This window comes from Micropterus dolomieu, linkage group LG17, assembly GCF_021292245.1.
Source record: "Micropterus dolomieu isolate WLL.071019.BEF.003 ecotype Adirondacks linkage group LG17, ASM2129224v1, whole genome shotgun sequence".
In the NCBI taxonomy this organism is placed as follows: Eukaryota; Metazoa; Chordata; class Actinopteri; order Centrarchiformes; family Centrarchidae; genus Micropterus; species Micropterus dolomieu.
In genome coordinates, this window is record NC_060166.1 from 29,032,031 (window position 1) to 29,051,996 (window position 19,966).

Here is a 19,966-nt window from a genome sequence, read left to right on the forward strand (position 1 = left end):
TTTAGTTGATTTGGTAATTTTCCTTGATTGTTGTGCTTCTACTATGGTTAAGTGGGCTACATAGTTAATTTTCTTTTTTTTTTAATCAGTTTTGATTGTATTAATTGTTGATATATGATCGGGTGTTTTATTTAGAAAGTTGACCAGATTCTCTATGCCGTTTCTGTGTCTGACTTGCCTGGATCGATATGCTCTGGGCAGCTTGATGCAGTTTCCCTCAAAAGCGCTGCTTCTGAAACGCGCTGCAGTGCATCTGGTAGATTCACAAGCATTGTCTACAATGGCTGCTATTACCTCCAGCGGCCATGTCATAGCTGGAATGTGGTGGAATCCAGCCTTTAGTTTCCAATCACTTAGCACTTTCCTTAATATAAAATAAGTTCTACTCATTATAAATATACTTAATGTAAATATGAGCCCAGAGTAGTATTGCAAAATAATTGCTTTACAATGATTGAATGTATTAAAGTAGTATAGATTGTCTTGTGTTGTATAGTTAAAAATTGAGCAAATTATATTTTATTTTACTTCTTTTGGCAGAATTAGCTGTCTTACATCATACTGCTTACATCAAATGATACAATATAATTCACTAAGCAGGCAATAAGAGGTATGTCAGATCTTACACAAGCAAGTGACTGTACTGTGGAAGAAACATTAGGAGGAAAATGTGCCTGTGGCCCAATTTGAAATAGAAGCCTGCAGTCATGTTGTCTTCTGTGTGTCTGTGTGTTTCTACATTCTGTTTATTCAGCTTGAGGCATTCTCTGACAGCTGTGCTGAAATGAGCTCCTCAAAGTTAGAAATAGGCTCTTGTGAAGTAAAAAAACAGCCTTACACAACCACCGGTGTGACACATCTCACAACACACAGCACTGGGGAACTGCCAGCTGCAATCAAACATCACATTGAATAGATGAACAAGCAAAACAAGCAGGTACTATGATCTGTACACAGACTGTAAATGCAGCGGATGCCCAGACGTTATATTTTGTCAGATAAGCCTCTGAGGAAGCCTTACCTATTTATAAGTTATTACAGGGAGTAGGTTGAAATTCATAAGGGCATATGGGAGGCAGAAGTAGATTGCCAGCCACTGTCACTTACAGTGAATGAAACCTCTGCTACTCCTGTCCTCCAGAAAGTGCATCTGAAACACACTATTAACTTTCCCATTGCTGATGTCACTTTTTATTGCACCATGGTTTCAGGTCCTCCCGAGTTGGCAGACTCTGCTGCGCTGCTTCCCAAAGCCAGATAGATGCTTGTGTCAGAGCACAGAAATACAGCAATGATGGAGATATTATTCTGAAGATTTAATTTGCCAGAGTGGGTTGGTAAAGTGCAGCCTCATGGTGATTAATGCAAAAAGGCTGCTGTGCTGTGCTTGGTGAAAATCATCCTGTGTCTAGCTTCTGTTTGGAAAATCTATGAGTTTTTATGAACACACATCTTTAGCTGTGTATTGCGACAAAATGATAATTTAAAAACAGTTATTACATTTGTATGTTGAAGAAGTCAGCGTTGACCCTGGGTTATAATCTATTTCAATTAGTCTTGAAACGAAATATGAGGTAAGTACAATGGTTAGCCTGCCTAAGTCAACTTTTGATCAGTTCTATCTCTTTTCAAAATGATATCCCCACAGTATGTTTCTGTGCCTGCTATATGGTGACTGTGACCGATTTTTAAAACCCCAGTAAGTTATGAGAGAAAATATCTACAAGCTCATATTCCTCCAGCTGATAGTGTAGGTGAGATTGAGTAACGAGTTTATAGGATGACGATGTTCATCAATTAGAGCTACGCACCCAGACATATTGATTTTTGTCAGATAATTTAGTTAATGGTGATTCATTCATTGCAACTATTAATAATGAGATATTATTAATGACAAGAGTTCTGTGATTGTACCTTGAGGACTTAAACCAGCCATCAAGGAACCGGGCGTTGCTTTGCATATGGCAGAGGGTGCAACGTGTTCTGCTTTTGTTCGGGGGCACAATAGTGAGTGGCATTTGAACATGTGCTGGCTGCATTGTGCACGGGCAACAATTAACATTGCATAATCTACCTGCTTACAAAGCAACTTTTGTAATTAGAGTTATGATTGCAGCAGGATAATGACAGCGATTCTACAGCAGATAATGACTGTGCTCTTGGCAGTTGCCGCATTGTTTGTGCAGCAGACTTCTGACATATGGGACACTAAAAGACAACAGCCAGGCTGACCGCCTTTGTTCCCACTCAGGCAGACCCAAACACAGCAGACAAATTACGCTGTAGGCTGCCCAAATGATGCAGACCCAGGGAAAATGGTTCAGACACATGAGAATGGGACCATAATGTAAAAATCTCAGCTATGTGGAAGCTCAGCGCCTGAGCTCAAACACTGAACCTACAGCTGCGTTGTGCTCTCTAACTGCAATAATACTGTTTCATAGGGAGGCATTTCTGTCTATTGAGCCCTTCATGCTACTCCTAGAGCATATCATATTACAGCTAAGAAATGTAACACAAAACATGAGAAGCATTCTGGTTTCAATAATGAAGCCCACCATTCATAAACTCAGGTCGCTCAAATGGAGTGACAGTTTGGTTGGTATGTAATACATTCCTGTTTTCTTGACAATAGAACACAAATGTCTGTTATTGTATATTGGGATAGCTTATTTGTATGTTTAAATATGTCTATGTAGTATATCAAATAGAAGCTGTATGTTTGTATGGTAATACTACTTCAAAAAAATTGAAAAATTGAAGAACCATCCATCTGTCTCATGAAAAAATGGACCAGTCCTTTAAAGAGATGGCAGAGCATTTATTCAAATAAATTAAGAGTTGTCAGAGATGGCATCTTGGTAGGAGGCACTTAGGCCTGTGGCGTCCATAGCTGTGCAGTCAGTGGGGACAGGTCCATAGTGCAGACTGTGGACTAATCCATCACCGCCAGCGAGGGGGCTGGGGGCCAAGCGCTTGGCTTCTCCCTCCAGGAAATAATCAGCTTTTAATTTATCACAGATCACATTCATGAGAAGACGGATCGCTGTGGGGAGGCCCTGTGTGACCAGGCCCATCTCCCCAGTCACTTTGGAGTGCTTTCTGCTATTCTAATTTATTCTAATTTTGGTTTTTCTCATATCTCTATCATTTTGCCAGTTTGGGATGAAGAGACCCTTTACCTCTATTAAATTATTGCAATTTTAACATATATCCCAGAATATAAAACTTCTAGGCCACACTAAACAGTTTCTGAAATAGTTCCTACCATTACAAACATCTCTAGTGACCAGCCAACACTGCATGACATACAGTGGCAATGAACAAAAAGTGGGACACTGAAACAGGGTCTTAACCTGTGGAATGGATGGAGCATATGCTATTATGTAAGTCAACTGCAGGGAGTCCTAATGGCTTCAGATTTGTTTCTGGTCCCTGTGTGTTGCCACAGCCTGTACCGTGGCCCCCACAGGAGAGTAGATGATTAGTATCTCAACTTGGAGGAGCACAAGAGATGTGATGTACGCTAAGGGGGAAGCAGTTCAGCCACATGTCGTCCCAACCGATCACTTTACAGATCCCAGGCAGGTTAATCCTTTTATTGTAATGAAGTGAGGGGGCATAATGTACTGTAAATGTGAGATGCTTAATCCAGTGTAGGCATTTTTATGAGGAAGGAGCAGCCATGGTGACATAGAGAACAGAGTGCTTGAGAGGCACAGGAGCCTTCCATCGAAACATGACGCTGACATAGCAAAACAACACACACTTAAGGAGATTTGCATGTGTGTATATGCATCAAGACAAACTCCCTTTTTTCTGTTCAGTTCAGTTCTTTGTAGTATTATTTCTACTGCTCTCCTATCCACATGTGTGACTACGGACCAGCCCACTGCAGTCACTTACACCAGTTAATAGGTTTAATCTCAGCATAGTTATAACATGAGTGCATCACTCAATAAAAATTAGTTACATGACGCACACTAGTTCTTCATAATGATTGGTTGTTGTAAATATTTACACCTGCTAACTGTCTCTGCTCTCTCTCCAGTGCTAAAAGCGCTAACTCTCTTAGCTTGTTGCAAATGTTCATTTGTGTTACCTTGGATTTAGTGAAGAGTGACGGGTGGTGCTCCCGTAGATGGGTCGTATTGCCGTCTTATTTTTCAATTGGGGAAAGTTTTCAGGGGTTCCACTCTTTCGGCAGTCCTACACACAGGTGACTGCTGCTCGCACCAACCAGAGGGCGAGGGGCCATGTTACACTCTACAATATACACAACATGCGGGACTGACGAGACATAAAAAAATAGCTGAAACTGCAGTAACAGTATAATGGAAATTTTTTGTGGATTTGAAACCTTGACTTTTACATACCGCTGGATACCTTGAAAATGGTAACCACGCTTATACAGTATGCACACAATAAAACAAAGTCATACATGTATTTATTAAGGATTGTCAGGTAAATGTAATGTTTGGACCCCTAAAACTAACCTAGTTACAAAGATTTCAATTATAGCAAACACGTTACTAAGGTCTTTACTAGATAAGACATTTAGAGAGGTTTTAAGAGTGCAACCCAATTTAGTAAATCACTAATTTAAAATTTGCCAGTTAACAACACTACTCACTAAGAACACTGGGAGGACTACTCACAAACCTACTGAAGAAATGGTTTTACAAATAGCTACAACCCAGTCCTTGTCCTGGAATTGTTTATTAAATGGATATTTGCCATGAGATGAACACATTTGCTATGACCTGCACCCAACGATTCATCCAATAGTGTGTAATCCCTATGCTTTCTCTTTTTTGTCTGATTCCTCCACTGCCGCACCGGCTACTATACATGTGTTTTACAAGACTCTTATATAAACTTATATAAACAAATTAAATACTCAGTGGTCTTCATTATAGGTACACTTGTAATATAATGCAGTCCAGTACAACACCAACACTAACTATGACATCAGTGCTCAAACATAATTTAATAAACACCTGTAAGACAGTGTCAAAAAACCTTAACATTGTGGGCATCATAAACATAGACTTCATGGCAAAACAGTTTTATTGATTCAATTAGATTGTGCAGGTGTACTTAATAAAGTGGCCACTTTGTATAAATACTGTTTAGTATGTTTGGGCTCACTGTATTTGTTTTCCTGTCCTTATTGCTCAATCCCCATATTTTTGCATCCTACAGTGCTCTGCCTTACTTCTGGGTTGTCAACCTAAGAATGCACAGTGTGCCTCGGAAGCACAAAAGCAGAAGATAAAAGAGAAACAGATTGAGCAGTGAGTAGAGGTCCCAGTCAGATGTAATGTTAAGTTCATTCTTATTCTCAGAGACCTCCAGCTAGCTTCCCCTTAAGTTACCTCCAAATCCTCCTTTTAAACATTTCGAGTCTTGTCCTGGTTCAAGGATACTGCACATGAGCATTGCATCTCATTAGTATGTCAGGAAACTTCTAGCATTGCAAGTTGAATAAAAAAGTTATGTTTGTTGATCCATGGTAACAATGATATGTTATCCACAATTGTCTAATCTCTGTTGAGTTTAACTGCTTGGGTCATGTGGAAGAGTCACACTGAGAAGCTTTGAGGTTTTGAATGACATCGCCGTGGTTTAGTAGGCATCCAAAAATCAATTTGTGGGCAGTGACTGTTCTGCTGATGGTTCCAGTCTTTTGTGGGAGTTGGTCACTGAGCCAGCAGCAAAGCTTCTTGTCACTGCCTGATTAATTGGCTTCCATCCATTCAGCAGTCAGTGAGTCAGATAAAGAGAGACAATAAGGGCCTTTCATTCCTCTCTGACTGAATTGGTGGTGAACGCAGAGGAAGCCACTGAAACAAGTCTTGTAAGACATGTTCATTCCCTTTGATGGAAGTGGGCTTAATAATGAATACAGAGAAATAGTCATTGATTGAATTGTGATGCATCTTTACATGTGGTTTCTAGAGGGGATGGATCAAATAAATCTTCCTTTATCTCCAATCTATCTATTCATTAATCAAATCAAACAGGGTGATGAGTTGAATTACGAATCCTGCTCTCCATCGCTGTTTGCTTCTGGGTTGATTAGGCTGACTCAATGCCATGTATCCCACATTCCCAAACCAAAGACACCTGGCGGCCACTTGTCACACCCATCTCCAGACTGGTAATTGGGTATTTATCACATTGCCTGTTTATCTGACACAATTATCAAGAAAAATGGAGGAATATAGTCTGCTACTCCTCCAGGATACAGGTAGCTACTGGTTTAGGTAGCCAGACAGAGGGAAAGCGCTGGAATCTTTCAATCTAACCACAGGGACTTCTTTATCAGACATTTAGCCGGAAAATATACTTTTCATTATCACATGCAAATTGTACAATTGTGCAAATAGAACACATCATTCTTTGGCTCTGCTGTGACACTGGAGGACTGGAAGGTGATGATAACACACTCTGCAACAATGAACTCCTCATGGTTGAGATCTGACAGACAGCCGTTAAAGAGGCTCTTCTAATTCTGAGGACAAGAAATGCATATAAAGGGCTGCAAGAGTGTCCAGTGAGTACCTGAAGATAAGATTGGAGTGAAAGCAAATTTGTATGCTGGTGCCTTCTTTCTCTTGCAAACCTCTTACAGAAAGGACAGCAAGACAGACAGGAAGAAAAGGATGGAATCAACGAAGGAGCTGCCAAAAAAAAGTGGCAAATAGTTGGTCCATTTGGTCCATGCATGAAATAAGAGGACATAAAATGTTTGGAAGAATTAAAGGGACATTTACTACATGCTTGGATGGAGAAAATAGTACTGTTGTAGGAAACATGTGATATACAGAGCATTGGTAGCTTTGCTAAGTGAGCATTTACCCTCCTTTTCATTATCCCACACATTAACCTTTTTACTGTGGAGGGGCGATGTTAAATGGTCTTCATCGTCTCAAAAGATGCAAGGCTTGAAGAGACTCAGTCACTACTGTAGTGCCTTGGAATTTATGATAAAGCAAGTCCATCATATTTTAGCTGAAGCATATCCAATTCAAGGAGTATGTCACGCCTGGGAAAAGGGGCTGTGAAGAGAAAATCATAGTGCATAGCAGTGCAGAGAGGGAAGAGAGAGAGATACGGAGAAAGACCAGGAGAAGGAGCAGCCGAGGCTGCCTGGCCTGCTAGATGTAATCAAACAAGGGTGAACAGGTTGTTCCACAGATGGCTGATCCGAAGAATCCTCAGATTTATTTCCAGCTACAGACGGTCCCTGTCACTATGCACAGGTGATGTCAGCACAGCAGCATTGTCTCGCACACACCACTAAACTCTGACGCTTTTGTCTACACCTGTCTGAAATCGCTTTGACACAGAGGCATTTGGTATGTGTGTCTGTGTGTGTGTGTGTGTGTTTTTGTGTGAACAAAAGGAAATACGGAGTTTAGCAACAGAGAAAGTACTATTACAAGTTAAAGGATCTCAATAGAAAACTGTTGGTCCTTTGTCATGAAAGTTGCTTTGTATTCATTAATGCTTTAAAAAATATCAATATGTTTTGTGTTCATACTGTTGCAGTAATTGTTGTTTTCTCCTGCATTCTGGAATTTTATTGCAATTTGTACAATAAATTGATTATCCATTATTGTTTTTTCTTTGTGCAACCAAGTGAAGAGAGGGCTATCCCAGCAACACGGCAACTTTTTAAATCTTATTTTTATCTATTTCTCCAGATTGACGCCTAGTGATGCCAGGACAGTGAGCATCATAATGCGTGGCATGTGGTCGGGGGCCACGCCCCTCTTTGTAATGGTTTTGCTCAGGCTGGCCCAGGGCCAAGAGGTTCCTTTAGTCTCAGGTAAGACATCAAATTTCTCTGCACTGGCATGTCTTCTCATCAGTAATGAAAACTTCATGTTCTAGCTCCATCATCATGGTTTGTCAGTGTGTCTGTCAGTCTGTGTGATTGTCTGACTATAATGTGCTTGACACCTTTGTCCTAAAGCTTTAATGACTTATTATTGCCATATAACTGTATACCTTATAGTTTGAGGCAGTCATTTGGCACCAGACTTGCAACATTATTTTTTATATAAAATCTTATATTAGACAATTCACTCAGGAAGCATCTAAGCAGTTGTCTAGCTGCACCGTTATACAATACAATGGGTAAAACAGATCCCTCTCCAGGGTGTACCTGCTTTTCAACCAGTGCATGCTGAGATAGGCTCCAGGCTATCCTGATAAAAATAGTAGAGAAAGAGTAGAGTACATTTGGGACATTTGTTACTAAGTAAAAATGAGTATGAAACTTTTTCAGATTGTGAAAATCGACTGTGAGCCCTCTGTGGCCTGAACACACTGACGGCAATCATGACAGTTTAGAAGCTCTCTGCTGGGTTATTATGAACTCCACCAGATGTGCAGAAATGCACAAAAAATTATGTCTTTTTTCCTCTCCTAAGCACTTTTCCTTGATCTTGATTGTAAATGTGAATGTGAAGCATAGATGTAAATGTGAAGGAGAATCAGAAGAATTTAGGAAAAGGCAAGTGGCACTATGAAACTCTGACTGAACTTCCAATCTGCTTAATGATAGGAAATGCTACAACTTTATACTTGAAAATATATGGTATCTGGTGGTCAAGTGTTTTGGAACAGGTTTGACCGAGGGATCTTGTTGTTTGTGTCAAAATATCACAAGTTCACAATGAAATTTAGTTCTTCCCAACATCTTAAAGTAAGGAACGGGGAACAGTTGTTTTAGAGATAGAGATACAATGAAAGAAAAGTAGTTCCTCAAGTACTCAACTTTTGCAATTTAGCCTGTAGTGAACAGTCCATATTGATCCTTGATCATAGTAATGTATCTCATGCTTCAACTAAGATTTACAAGACTTTTAGTTTTCATAATGTTGTAGATTTGAATTATATTAGATTATGCACTGCCCAAGAGGAATATGTCAATGTGTTCTGTTATCTAGGTAGAAAGGTGTGGTAAATTGTGTGCATTTAAAACATTATATATATTTTTATATACTTTACTTTTGCCCGATAAAGTTATTTTTTCTTGATTAATGTTATAGTAGTATAATAGTTCTTTTAAAGATTTAGATGTGTTGTTTTTATGTGGCTCAGTTAGACCTTTGAAGAAATGTGTTTCAAGAAGTTTTGTCTCTGATGTAAGGCCTGAGTCATGCTACTGAAATGTCTCCCTGGCAGAGATAAGAGATTTACCTATATGCTTTTATTGTCACCACAACTGACATCGTCATTTCAGTCACAACACTTAGATCTCTCTCCTTTTCCATGCAGTCGTGCTTAGCAGAGCATTTCAAACTTGCTGCTCTCGGTTATCTACTAATCCTTAAATTCATTCTATTGTCTTCCATTTCTCATTCATTTTCTTTAACCATGTTCATGCCACCAGCTTCTTTCTCCCTGTACTTTCTTTCGCCAACACGATCTAGGAAGGAATTTACTTGTCAAGCAGAGGGCAATGTGTGGCTCCCTGTCCTCTGATTTAATGGTGTATGTGTGTATCTGCACACATGTGTGTGTACAGGTGAGGGATCATTACCTTGGCTAAAATGCTTTCAATCACACCGTTGGAGCAGGATCTCTGACTGGCCGTTAGAGCTATATTAGGAATGAATTCAGTTTGTGATGAAGTGACACTCTGCTCTGATGGCGTGTAATAAGTGAGTGTAATAATCATCTTATATCTATTGCACGCTACTCACATTCTGCTGTAGTTATAGCTGAAAAGATACAAGGTGATACCCACAAAAAGTTTAAGTGCAGAATGACGTATCTGTAAGTCTACTGGATTAGGGGACAAATATTTGAAAATATATCTTGTTTCTTTATGCCTCAAGCAAGGTGTTGAGCTTCAGTGACAATTCACCCAAACCAGAGAGAGATGTCAGATCTAAGCAATGAATTGTACTTTCTGCAAATGTGTCAGCAGAGTAAAGAAACTGTTATAAATATCTAGATGTGGGAAAGTCGAATTCCGCTGGGACCATGTGTCTTCCTTCCATAGACTCTCAATGAGAGAGAAATGTCTTGGTATTACTTTGATTTTTATTTCTTTGCGTACTTGCAGACTGACAGCTCTTTTAACTTCCTTGCCTAAAGTAAATACTGGCAGTTCCCTGCCCCCTTTAAAAAAAAGGTATTTTCATCCTCTGGGTTTTGTAAGGTACTTTGTTAGCCCTCTCAGGTCAATGGGTAATGGGCTAGTATCCTGTATACATTGTCTCACTTTGGCAAACATTTGAGATGATGGAAATACATCAGCTCATTATGCTAGGAATTATATTCATGTTGGACTTTTATGCACTTTATAATGTACACTCAGTGCCAGTGCATGAAGTAGTGTGCCCTATTTACAGGGATGTGGGGAGGTCAGAGTTGTGTAGTACATCTGACTTTTATGCAGGAGATTGGCATTTATGTCTTATACGTCTTAATCATAGTTTATTTGCACTAACCACAAACATTCCCTAACCTTAACCATGCCATAGCTGCCATGTGCATATTGTGAAAAGCAAAGAATTTTTACAACATCGTCACTGAATTTAATCATTGGTTTTGCAGAACCATCCAATATTGACGCTCTTGTTTGGTGAGATTCTGGTGGGAGTAACACCATTGTGTGTATAAACATGTTTTTTTGTGTTTTTTTTACCATAAATAACTTAACAATTACAGGAGATACACAACCCTTTTCGTGTCACAACTTTCCAAGGTATACAGTAACAGTTTGGGAGTTGCATGCCATCCTCTAACTCTGTTAGAGAGACCTGATTGAACCTCCAACTACAGTATACTGTGATTTTTTGTCCTATATCCAGTACATGCTTATTCGGTTGTATGTTCCTATCTTTGATCTTTGCTGTATGTGGTTTGGCATATTAGAAGGAGGGACATGTAGGCAAAGTGGCTGCTGTTTATTTCTGCAGGCAAGCATATTCAGTCATTTCTTTCTTTTTATGCTGCATTCTCGACTGGTGTCATCTGCTCAGCTAAGCATGCCACATGTGCAGTATATTGAACCATGTATGGGTTTACTATATAAAGATAATAAAGTGGCTCTCTGCTCACTGTAATTTACCTGGTGATTGGTTTTCTCGTGTGAAATATCATTAATTTCCCATTATGCTGTGCCAGCCTCAGTGCAACAGGTTCCTCAGATTTTTCAAGTTGGGGGTGGGTAGATACAGTCATACGAAATGCCTTTTCTTTTCAGTTTAATGTAAACTTTCTGCTTTTGCAAAGATCTTGAGTTGTTATTTTTCCTGAATTGTCAGCTGTTGTTATCTAACAGTGTCCATAGACATCTATGATGTTGTCTTTTACAGGACGATTGCGTGCAATATGTATGGCGATATGTCTCATGATAAAGACTTTTCTTTGCTTTATATTACTGATATTTTTTCATTGGTAAACCTGTCCTTTAGTTTGATTTTCTAGACAACTCCATAACAGAAAATATTGTGCACTCAGTGAAATTCAGACAAAGAAATTATCTTTTCTTCTTTGTGCAACTTAAAATAAAAATGTTTTCGCAACATCCCGCAACCATCCAATTTTATATTATGCCATGCTCACAGATGAATTCCTTATTCAAATTATTCATTTTCCAGATGTTTTTTCAACTAAAACGGTAACATAAAGCCATACTCATGAATAAGCTGTTCCTCCTCCTGCATTTTGTGAGTCATATAGCTATACATCAGGTGGGAGAGGTGGGCCCTGTGTTGTACAATGGGTTCTACCTCTTGCCTTTACATTCAGTATTCAGCTTGCACACCACCCCGAGGGTGATTAAATATGTGGATAATACAGCACCATGAGAGTATTGAATTACACGAGAGCCATGCTGACCTTTTTAAATTACAGAACCAATTGTGCAAGACGGCAGAGAAAGTTTATAACAGGTACTGCCAAGATGGAGCCTGGAGCAGAATGGATCTGCTGCCCCTGTCCTGCTGACGCTCTCCTTATTAGTGTTCTGCACTATAAGCACCCTATTTGACACTCAAGCTTTCCTTTTATTCTCTCACTTTGGGTCTCATTTCAAATTCTTTTTCTGTTTGTCTCTCAATCATGTGTACAAACAGCCATTAGCGCATTTTTGCAGACAAGCTAAAACACACACACAGCCTCACACAAACTAATTTGACATTTCATTTCACTGTTGATGAGACACATATCACTCTTGACACACAGTGTAGCCTCACTCCATAAATCTTGATCACTGGCCTTTTTCACGGATGCATCATAGTCAGCATATTGGCTTTGCTGATATCTGAAGGTCGTTTCTGATGTCTGATCTAATTTAAAGCTAAAGCCAGAAAAATGAAGCAGCCTACTTTGGCATCAGTAGCATGACTCCATGGAGTCACAGCCATTTTTCAGGGATGGCTGTACTCATCTTCAGTCCCCATCGAGAGAATTCAAAACCTGACTGGCAGGGATACAACAGATTTTGCTTGGCAAAGGGCAGACAAAAGCTTTTTACCAATGAAAATGTCAAAATAAAATATCCAGACATTAAAAACAAAGTATTCTTCTCTCCTTGCCAACTTTCGAGAGTGATTCCTGATTGCTTTATATAGCACTTTGCAAAATGCCCTGTAATTGTATATGGGTGAAAAATTGTCATTTCACCACTGTGTTTTATTCTTCTTTCTCAAGGGAGATTGTGCCATTATTGTAGAAGGAAAAGGACTGAAGGCTTGGCATTTCATATAATGAAATTCTTGTAACAGACTGTTTTTTGGAGAACGATACAATTTAGTGACACCATTGATTCCATTAAGACATATTAAAAAGCTTTGTCAAGGCCCTTTCTCTGAACACTGTCCATACTGATTTATCAAAGCAAACCACTCTTAGTCAGTTGAAATTGCAAATGTCCTTATTCCAGTTGTCACTATGGTTTATATTCCTTTTCACTTTTTTTTTTTTTCCAATAATAGTTTCTTCTGATGTCCAATCAAGACTGTGTTGTTTGTTGTGTGTGGTTTAATCTCTTTCAACACCAGTAGGTATGATTTATGGTAGTATTTGTGTTCGGGGAGCAAAATCTTTGCGGTGGTGTTAAATGGAATCAAAACAAGTCGTGTTGATGCAATTGTTTGCGCTGGAACTACACTCATTATTGGGGCGTGTACGGACAAAGCTTGAATCAAATGTCAGGAAATCTCTTCTGCTTGCTGGTGACTGAATAAGGACTATGTCTGCACTGCAAACTCATATTCAAACTCAAGAGTTGATGCAGGAGCACTCCCCTTGGGATTCCCATATAGAGACATCAGCTGGTCAAATTTGTCCAAAAGCTTTGGCTTATGACCAAATACCTGCAAAACTATTCCCAGACATTCCTTCAGTTGTACTTTGCTAGGAAATGTTAGCAAACAAAGTAAGATGGAGAACATGGTAAATACACTTCAGAGAGGGTACAAATAGTAATTAGAAATTACAAATACTTACTCATCTAATGTATAAAAATAAAATACAAAATGCTAGTATGTATAAATGTATTTAATTAAAACACTAGTGATTATTTATAATTTGAAAATATAAAAATACATTATTATTTTTATTATTATTATTATTATTATTGTAATCACATTTTAGGGATTAAGTTGCCTCAGTATGGATCTGAACTAGCCAAAACACTGACATTAGCAACAGAATGTGAAGACGTTCTGACTTCATTTCAAAGACATCTATGTATTGTGTTGCAGAGATATCTACTGAAGTTAGCATGCGAACCAGCTAGCCCCAGCCCATAATGTGTTGTAATACCACTTGTATCTTAATCGGCGATAGTCTGATAGTGGTACTCAATGTCTTGTTTCAAGTCTTCTTCAATACAGCAGGATGTTGGTTTTGTATTATTATTTGTATTATGGTTCCATTTAGAGGGAAATAGAGAGCCTAAGTCACTCGCTTCCACTTCCAGCCCATGGAACCTTATGTCGTAAAACAGTAAAGTGACATTTAGTTTTATGTGAAAACCGTTCAATGATCTACATCTCTCGTCTCGCAAAATATGTGTCACCAACATGTTAACGCGGTAGTGCTAGCTAACGTTCATTGCTTGGTTGCTGCTAGCTAGATAACTTAGCTATGTTCCACGCAGAAATATATCTCACCTGTGTTTACTCCAATGACTCTCAGTTCTTTTATCACATCATCTACACGTTTAAGTTCTTTGACAATAGCTCTGGTAACGTTAGCTTCAGATGTCACATACGCCCCTTTTGGGTTTGTGGTCTTTGTAATAATGTATTTTCAGAGTCTTATACATCAACAGCTTTACATAAAACTGCAACTTTCTTGACTTTAAAATGTACATTTTAAATTGACCATCATCGTGTGTAATTCAGAGCACAATTCAAACGGAATCAAAAAATTAGTTGTCTCTTGCCATTGACTACCATACATATTTTTTCCGAAGTAAGGTCCCATAGTGGTCTGCCGGAAGGGGAAGGACTTGGGCTCTCCATAGACGATAAAGCAGGGCATTCTTTAGGGCGTGGCTACCTTGTAATTGACACGTTGTTAACATGTAACAGATGTAACGTAAAAAAGCAACCAAAATAAATGGTGACATATATTTTAAAGCAGTTCTAACCATGTATTTTATTTTTGTAACCCACCTTAGGGCCCGTGTCCACCAAAGCGTTTTTTTTTCGAGACACTGTGGTTGCTATGATACATAATTTCCGTGGTGTGCTGCAAGCAAGTTACCTAATTTTACTGAATGTAAAAATGTCACCACAAAGTACGTAGGACCACTTGCTCTGGCCCTTGCTCTGCATGAAGAGAAGGCTTAAACATGTAGAGCGAGGGAACAGACTCGCCATTCATGGGTTCATGAGATTTTGCGGAAAAGGAAATAACTCGGCGAGGAGGCACATCGTTTCATTTAAGAGTGAAGATGGCTCATTGTGGTGTTTGTCCTGCCCTGCCTGCACTGTGATTGGATGGCTGCGTAAAAAGTAACAGTGATGAGCGCAGCGTTTTTCCCAAAGTTGAACATTTTTCAGCTCTGCGACCGGGAAAAAAACGCTCAGTGCCTAGCGCAGAAAAGACGCTCAGCGCCTCATCACACTGCTGGCATTTTAATCATGTTGTAAAAACACAGCATTCCCATTGCAATGAATTGAAAAAAGATGCTGGCCTCAGGAAAAAACACTTTGGTGGACACAGGGCCTTAAATCTGTTTATCTTGTATTCCAAATGTATTTTGCATTATTATTTAGTTTCATTGAGCATATTTCAAATCACATATAGTATTATTTTCTCTTTTTCTCTGTGCTTTTTAATGTAAATACATCCTTTCCATTTGCATTTCTGTTTTAGAGAGAGGACCCAGTGATTCTATTAGGATACTCTAACAATGTGTTTACCATCTTTGTGTTTGCAAAAAAAAGGCAATTTGCCCACAGATAACCGTATTGTTTAAAGCATCTGACAATATTCGTCTGTCCTGGGGCACAAAGCCCAATTCTTATCATCTCCCTGCCTCTCTCTCCATCCTGCCACCATTTAATTACAGAGCAGGGCACAAGCCAGTGTTTCCTCATCATACTCCCTCCACCCTCAGGCCATCATTTAATGATGAAAAATCTGCTCTGGGAGGTTTGGACATTTGTTTTATTATTATTCTCCTCCCTTTTTATTTTCTGGGCTTTTCTCTTTTTGTCATGGAGTGTGTGTTTGTGTGTGTCAGGGGTCCAGCTTTTTTATTTTGCTCTCAGGCTTGAAATTTGATGTTCTGAGCTTGAGTGTCCTGTTTTTTAATTCAACACCTTCGGCTACAGCTTCACATGTATCCAGTGTGACTTCACCTTGAACCTCAGCTCACTGCTAAGTTAGTCCAAGGGGAAGGCAATATTTAGGACAGGTCCCACTTCCTGTAAGAGACCAAAAGACAAAATGCCACTCCTAAAGAAACAAGAAATAAAGGTAAACTCTAATTAGAAAGAAATATTTATAATAGCAGATGCTTTGAGCCCAGAAGTGTGTGCAAGTCATTGCCCAAAGTTTAAGCAAGATCAACAGAAAAGGCTGAAGCTGTAATGTCATCATAAAATATGCTGACTAATTTAGTCATTACCACCTACACATGCATCGACAACCTCTTAGGCATTTTAACTAAAAGTTAGGAATCCTCATTTGAGGTATTTCTTAATCTAATTCAGAACGTCCTTCAAGCTGCAGTATGACTTTTTCTATTGAATATTCATGCGATGTAACACGGCAAGTAGTTTTAATAAGGATTTCATTGATAAAAATACCTTTTGGACATATTTGAATGTGGCAAATAAAAGGCACAATGTCATTGCCTCCCATCCTATATCACTGCTTTTAAAACAAATTCGAGGCAATATGGGAACAGATAATACAATAACAGTACGGCTGCCCATTTTTCTGCATGCAACTCCTTCATACCTCTTCAATCCCTGTGCTGTGTGTGTGCTTGTGTGTGTGTATGCGTACACTTGTGCATGTGTGATATGGTGTGCTGTGCATGCAGCAGAGTTTATTGATTTCCATAGAGACGTGACACAGGCACCTCTGCATCTTTTCACCCCGTTCCTCAATCTGCCCTGCACCGACCCCCTCACACTCACATCCACCCCCCACCACCACAGCCCATCCTCTGAGCCACAACATCCCCCTCATGGGGTTTGTGCTGTGGGGCTGTAGGAGAGTGTCATCTCACAAATGAATTTCTCCTCACATCCCTCTCTCCATTAAAGAACCTGTTTGTGCTCCTACGGCAGCACTCATCACTCTCCTGCAGCTGTTTGCGCTCTCAGACAGAAGTACTTGTTATTTATACCTGTGTTGTGTCTCTGGCTACCTGCATTTCATGCACACAACAGTAAGACTGATTCTTTCTTGCCACATTTACTTTTTTCATGTAGTTTTGTTAATTGATAATAAGTCTTAGTTTTTACCCTCAAGACAATTGATTTTGCCAAATCACTGTGGAGGCAATTCCAGTTGCAGGGGCTCCTCTTCAGGCTACTGTGTCGTAGTATATTTCCACTGGGATAACCCTAACAGGAATAAAAACTTACCCTTTAAACACAATAAAATCATAGTCATTGTCTTTTGTGTTATTCATATTTAGTTATTTTTTGCAGTTCTTTGACTCCTCTAATTGAGGTTAAAATTACTTCTGCCTCCACTACATCTTTGCCTTCAAGAAATGTTTATGTAAGTAAAAAACAACTCTGCATACATTTTTCCCAGCATACCTTTATTAAGTCATATCTGATTCGTAAATAGAAGTTGAATGTTACAGTCAGTCTCAGCAAGAAAACATTGACAGTTCTCACACAGGCGGGAGCCATGTCATTCTGGTTTCACATTTGATAAGGCACTCAACAGGCATTCATCTCCACAAACTGATTTGGATTCTGTACTCAGCTGTGTAGATTGGGTACACTGAGGGACTAGCAGGCAAACTGAGCAACATCCATGATTGGAAATCTATCTGTCTACGTGCTTAGCAGGACAATGAACATCTCATTTTGTTTCCCCAGAAATGATTTACACAGAATTTCAGACATATTTGTTGATTTTTGCTGTATGAACAATGCAATTTTGGCTAATCAGTGCATGTTTGTGTGTAACTATCATTTATGTCCATCTGTGTATGAACAGGAGAGTGGATTAGGCAGTGAAGTATGAGAAGTTTATAGATTGAAGGAAAAGGACAGTTGGATACAAATCTCCCCAAATAGTCGCTGCTCTATCTTGATGTTCCATTGAATTTGAACTTTAAAGACTCTGCCATACCACTGGGTATTCTGTGCATGTAGCCTAAATGGCCTTTGTAAAGCACTGAATTGTGAGCTCAATTTTCCATTCACGCTCATCTTTTCCGTTTCCCATTTGAGACAAGATATTGGAGATGATCCCCCTATTCTGGCAAGTGGCCATTTTATATGGAAGCTATTTCAGCCCTTTCATTTGTCAATCAGTCTGAAGAGTGAGTCTCCAATAGTGGCTCAATGTGAAGCTGTAATTGTCAGCGTTCCCCTCTGCCCATTGCTCAGCCTGGTGTTTTGCATGTGAAAGGATCCTGAAAGAAGACGTGAGCTCTGAATTAATACCCAAACCGCCTTTTGTCTCCATCACTTTGGCTTCTGCTGCCCTGAGACACTGATGCACAGACATGCGGACAATTGATGAGGAAGAAGAGAAGAGGAAGGAAGGGTCTGGTAATTTTTTAAGCCTCTCCCTAAGTGAAAACTGCAACATTCAGCTCTGGGGGTTGGATCCACTTTCAGGTGCCTTCTTAAAAGTTCATCTGTGGTGAAGTAAAGTAGAAATAATTGGGGTGATCATACATCTGTTGTTAGAAATAGTCCAGTACGTAAAGATTGCTGCTCACCAAACAAAAGCTTGTTGGAGGTGCTGTAGCTTAGATTCAATGTATAATGATAGGACAAGCATCCACACACTCCGATCTGATTTTGAAAAATTTATATTAAACAGATCCTTTGTTAGAAATACATATCCAACCAAATACAACAGCTATCACTGAAACATAAATGCATGTTATTCCTTGTTTCACTATACTGAGAGTGCCTAGTCTCCCTTAGTCTAATGCCCTGTTTACTCATACAAACTTCAACAGAGATGCAAGAGGATGACACTCTTTCGAAATTAAAACATTTAAAAAACGTGCTGATGCCGTCCACTACTGTTTAAAGACGTTTAAAGAAAGATTGCCTGAGGTGCAATTTGGGAAAGTTGAACGAAGTGTGTAACAACCAATTGCATTTGTTTTGATTTTAATAGTCACCGTGTCCGTTTGTGTGAATGCACTGTAAAACACCAGATGAGGTAGCCAGGCTGTATGCTGTTCTGTAGAGACTTCCCAACACTGAGGGGTGTAGGTGTATCTGTGTTTGTGATATTAAATATTAATGTGTGTTGTGCTTCTAAAGCAGAAGGTCAGGTGCATGGAGAGAATATGGATGAAGTGTATAAAAAGCTTTAAAGTCAGGAACAGGATGTAGTAACTCTACTTCCATGTACAGTGCTTCTCCCACATTTTAGCTTGATTGGAATAAATAACTCATTAATTTGGCAATGGTTTACAGTATGTCATCCTCTTCAAATTCTTACTCAAAAAGTATGCCTGCATGTTAGCATCAACATTCCAGCCACAGCCACCTATGTGATCCTGGTCTACCATTCAATTCACAGAAACGATAACCAAGCTATGATTCTACGGACTAGCTGATAGTCAGTCAGGCAGCCCTGGCATCTATTGGGTTTTTAGGAAATGAAACGCTGCTATTTTATGAGTTTCCCTTATCTCCTCTTAATGTTGTTGTCCCATCTGCACCCTCATAATCTCCACAGGCACTTTTAGCCAGTTCCAATGTATAGCTGTCCACTGCACACGTAATGATTTGGATAAGAAATGTTAGACAATGTTCGGAGATATGGAATTTTCCTATTGTGATATAATAGTAAGTAAGCAGAAAGATTAAAAAAGAATATAGGCCTATCTCTGCCCCAACGTGAGTTATGGCCAGACGCTACCAAAACTTAATGTCTGTTGTTCTGTATGACTGCTATCTCTCCCTAAACTCTCAGATGGACACCACAGCATCATGCTTACATACATGCTCTTGGCCAGAGCAAAACCTCTGTATGATGGGCTATAAGAGATTTCCCTGGACAAAGTCCCCACACTAATGATCATGTCCTGCTAATACACCTGATACACAACCCCATTTCCCTAATGTTTATGGCTGCCTCATGCAGCTGTAATTAACGAAAGAGGTGCTCCTGTTGCTCCAGAACAACCTCACTTGATCAATTATTTCCATTTAGAAACACACATATACACACACTTGACTATAAAAGTCAAAAGGAAAATGACTTTAAAGCAACAAATTGTCCTAATGAAGGTTGAAATCAGGCAAGGAAA

The 19,966-nt window shown here is 39.3% G+C and overlaps 1 protein-coding gene across 1 annotated transcript in view; it reads left to right on the forward strand.

The window, feature by feature from the left end:
- The first annotated feature begins 7,774 nt into the window (after positions 1–7,774).
- Positions 7,775–19,966, forward strand: part of robo1 (roundabout, axon guidance receptor, homolog 1 (Drosophila)) — a 202,505-nt gene continuing 190,313 nt past the window's right edge. The window contains exon 1 of the mRNA XM_046074722.1: positions 7,775–7,837. Within this exon, the coding sequence (XP_045930678.1) occupies positions 7,789–7,837 (49 nt within the window). The 5' untranslated portion in view covers positions 7,775–7,788. The remainder of the gene's footprint in view (positions 7,838–19,966) is intronic.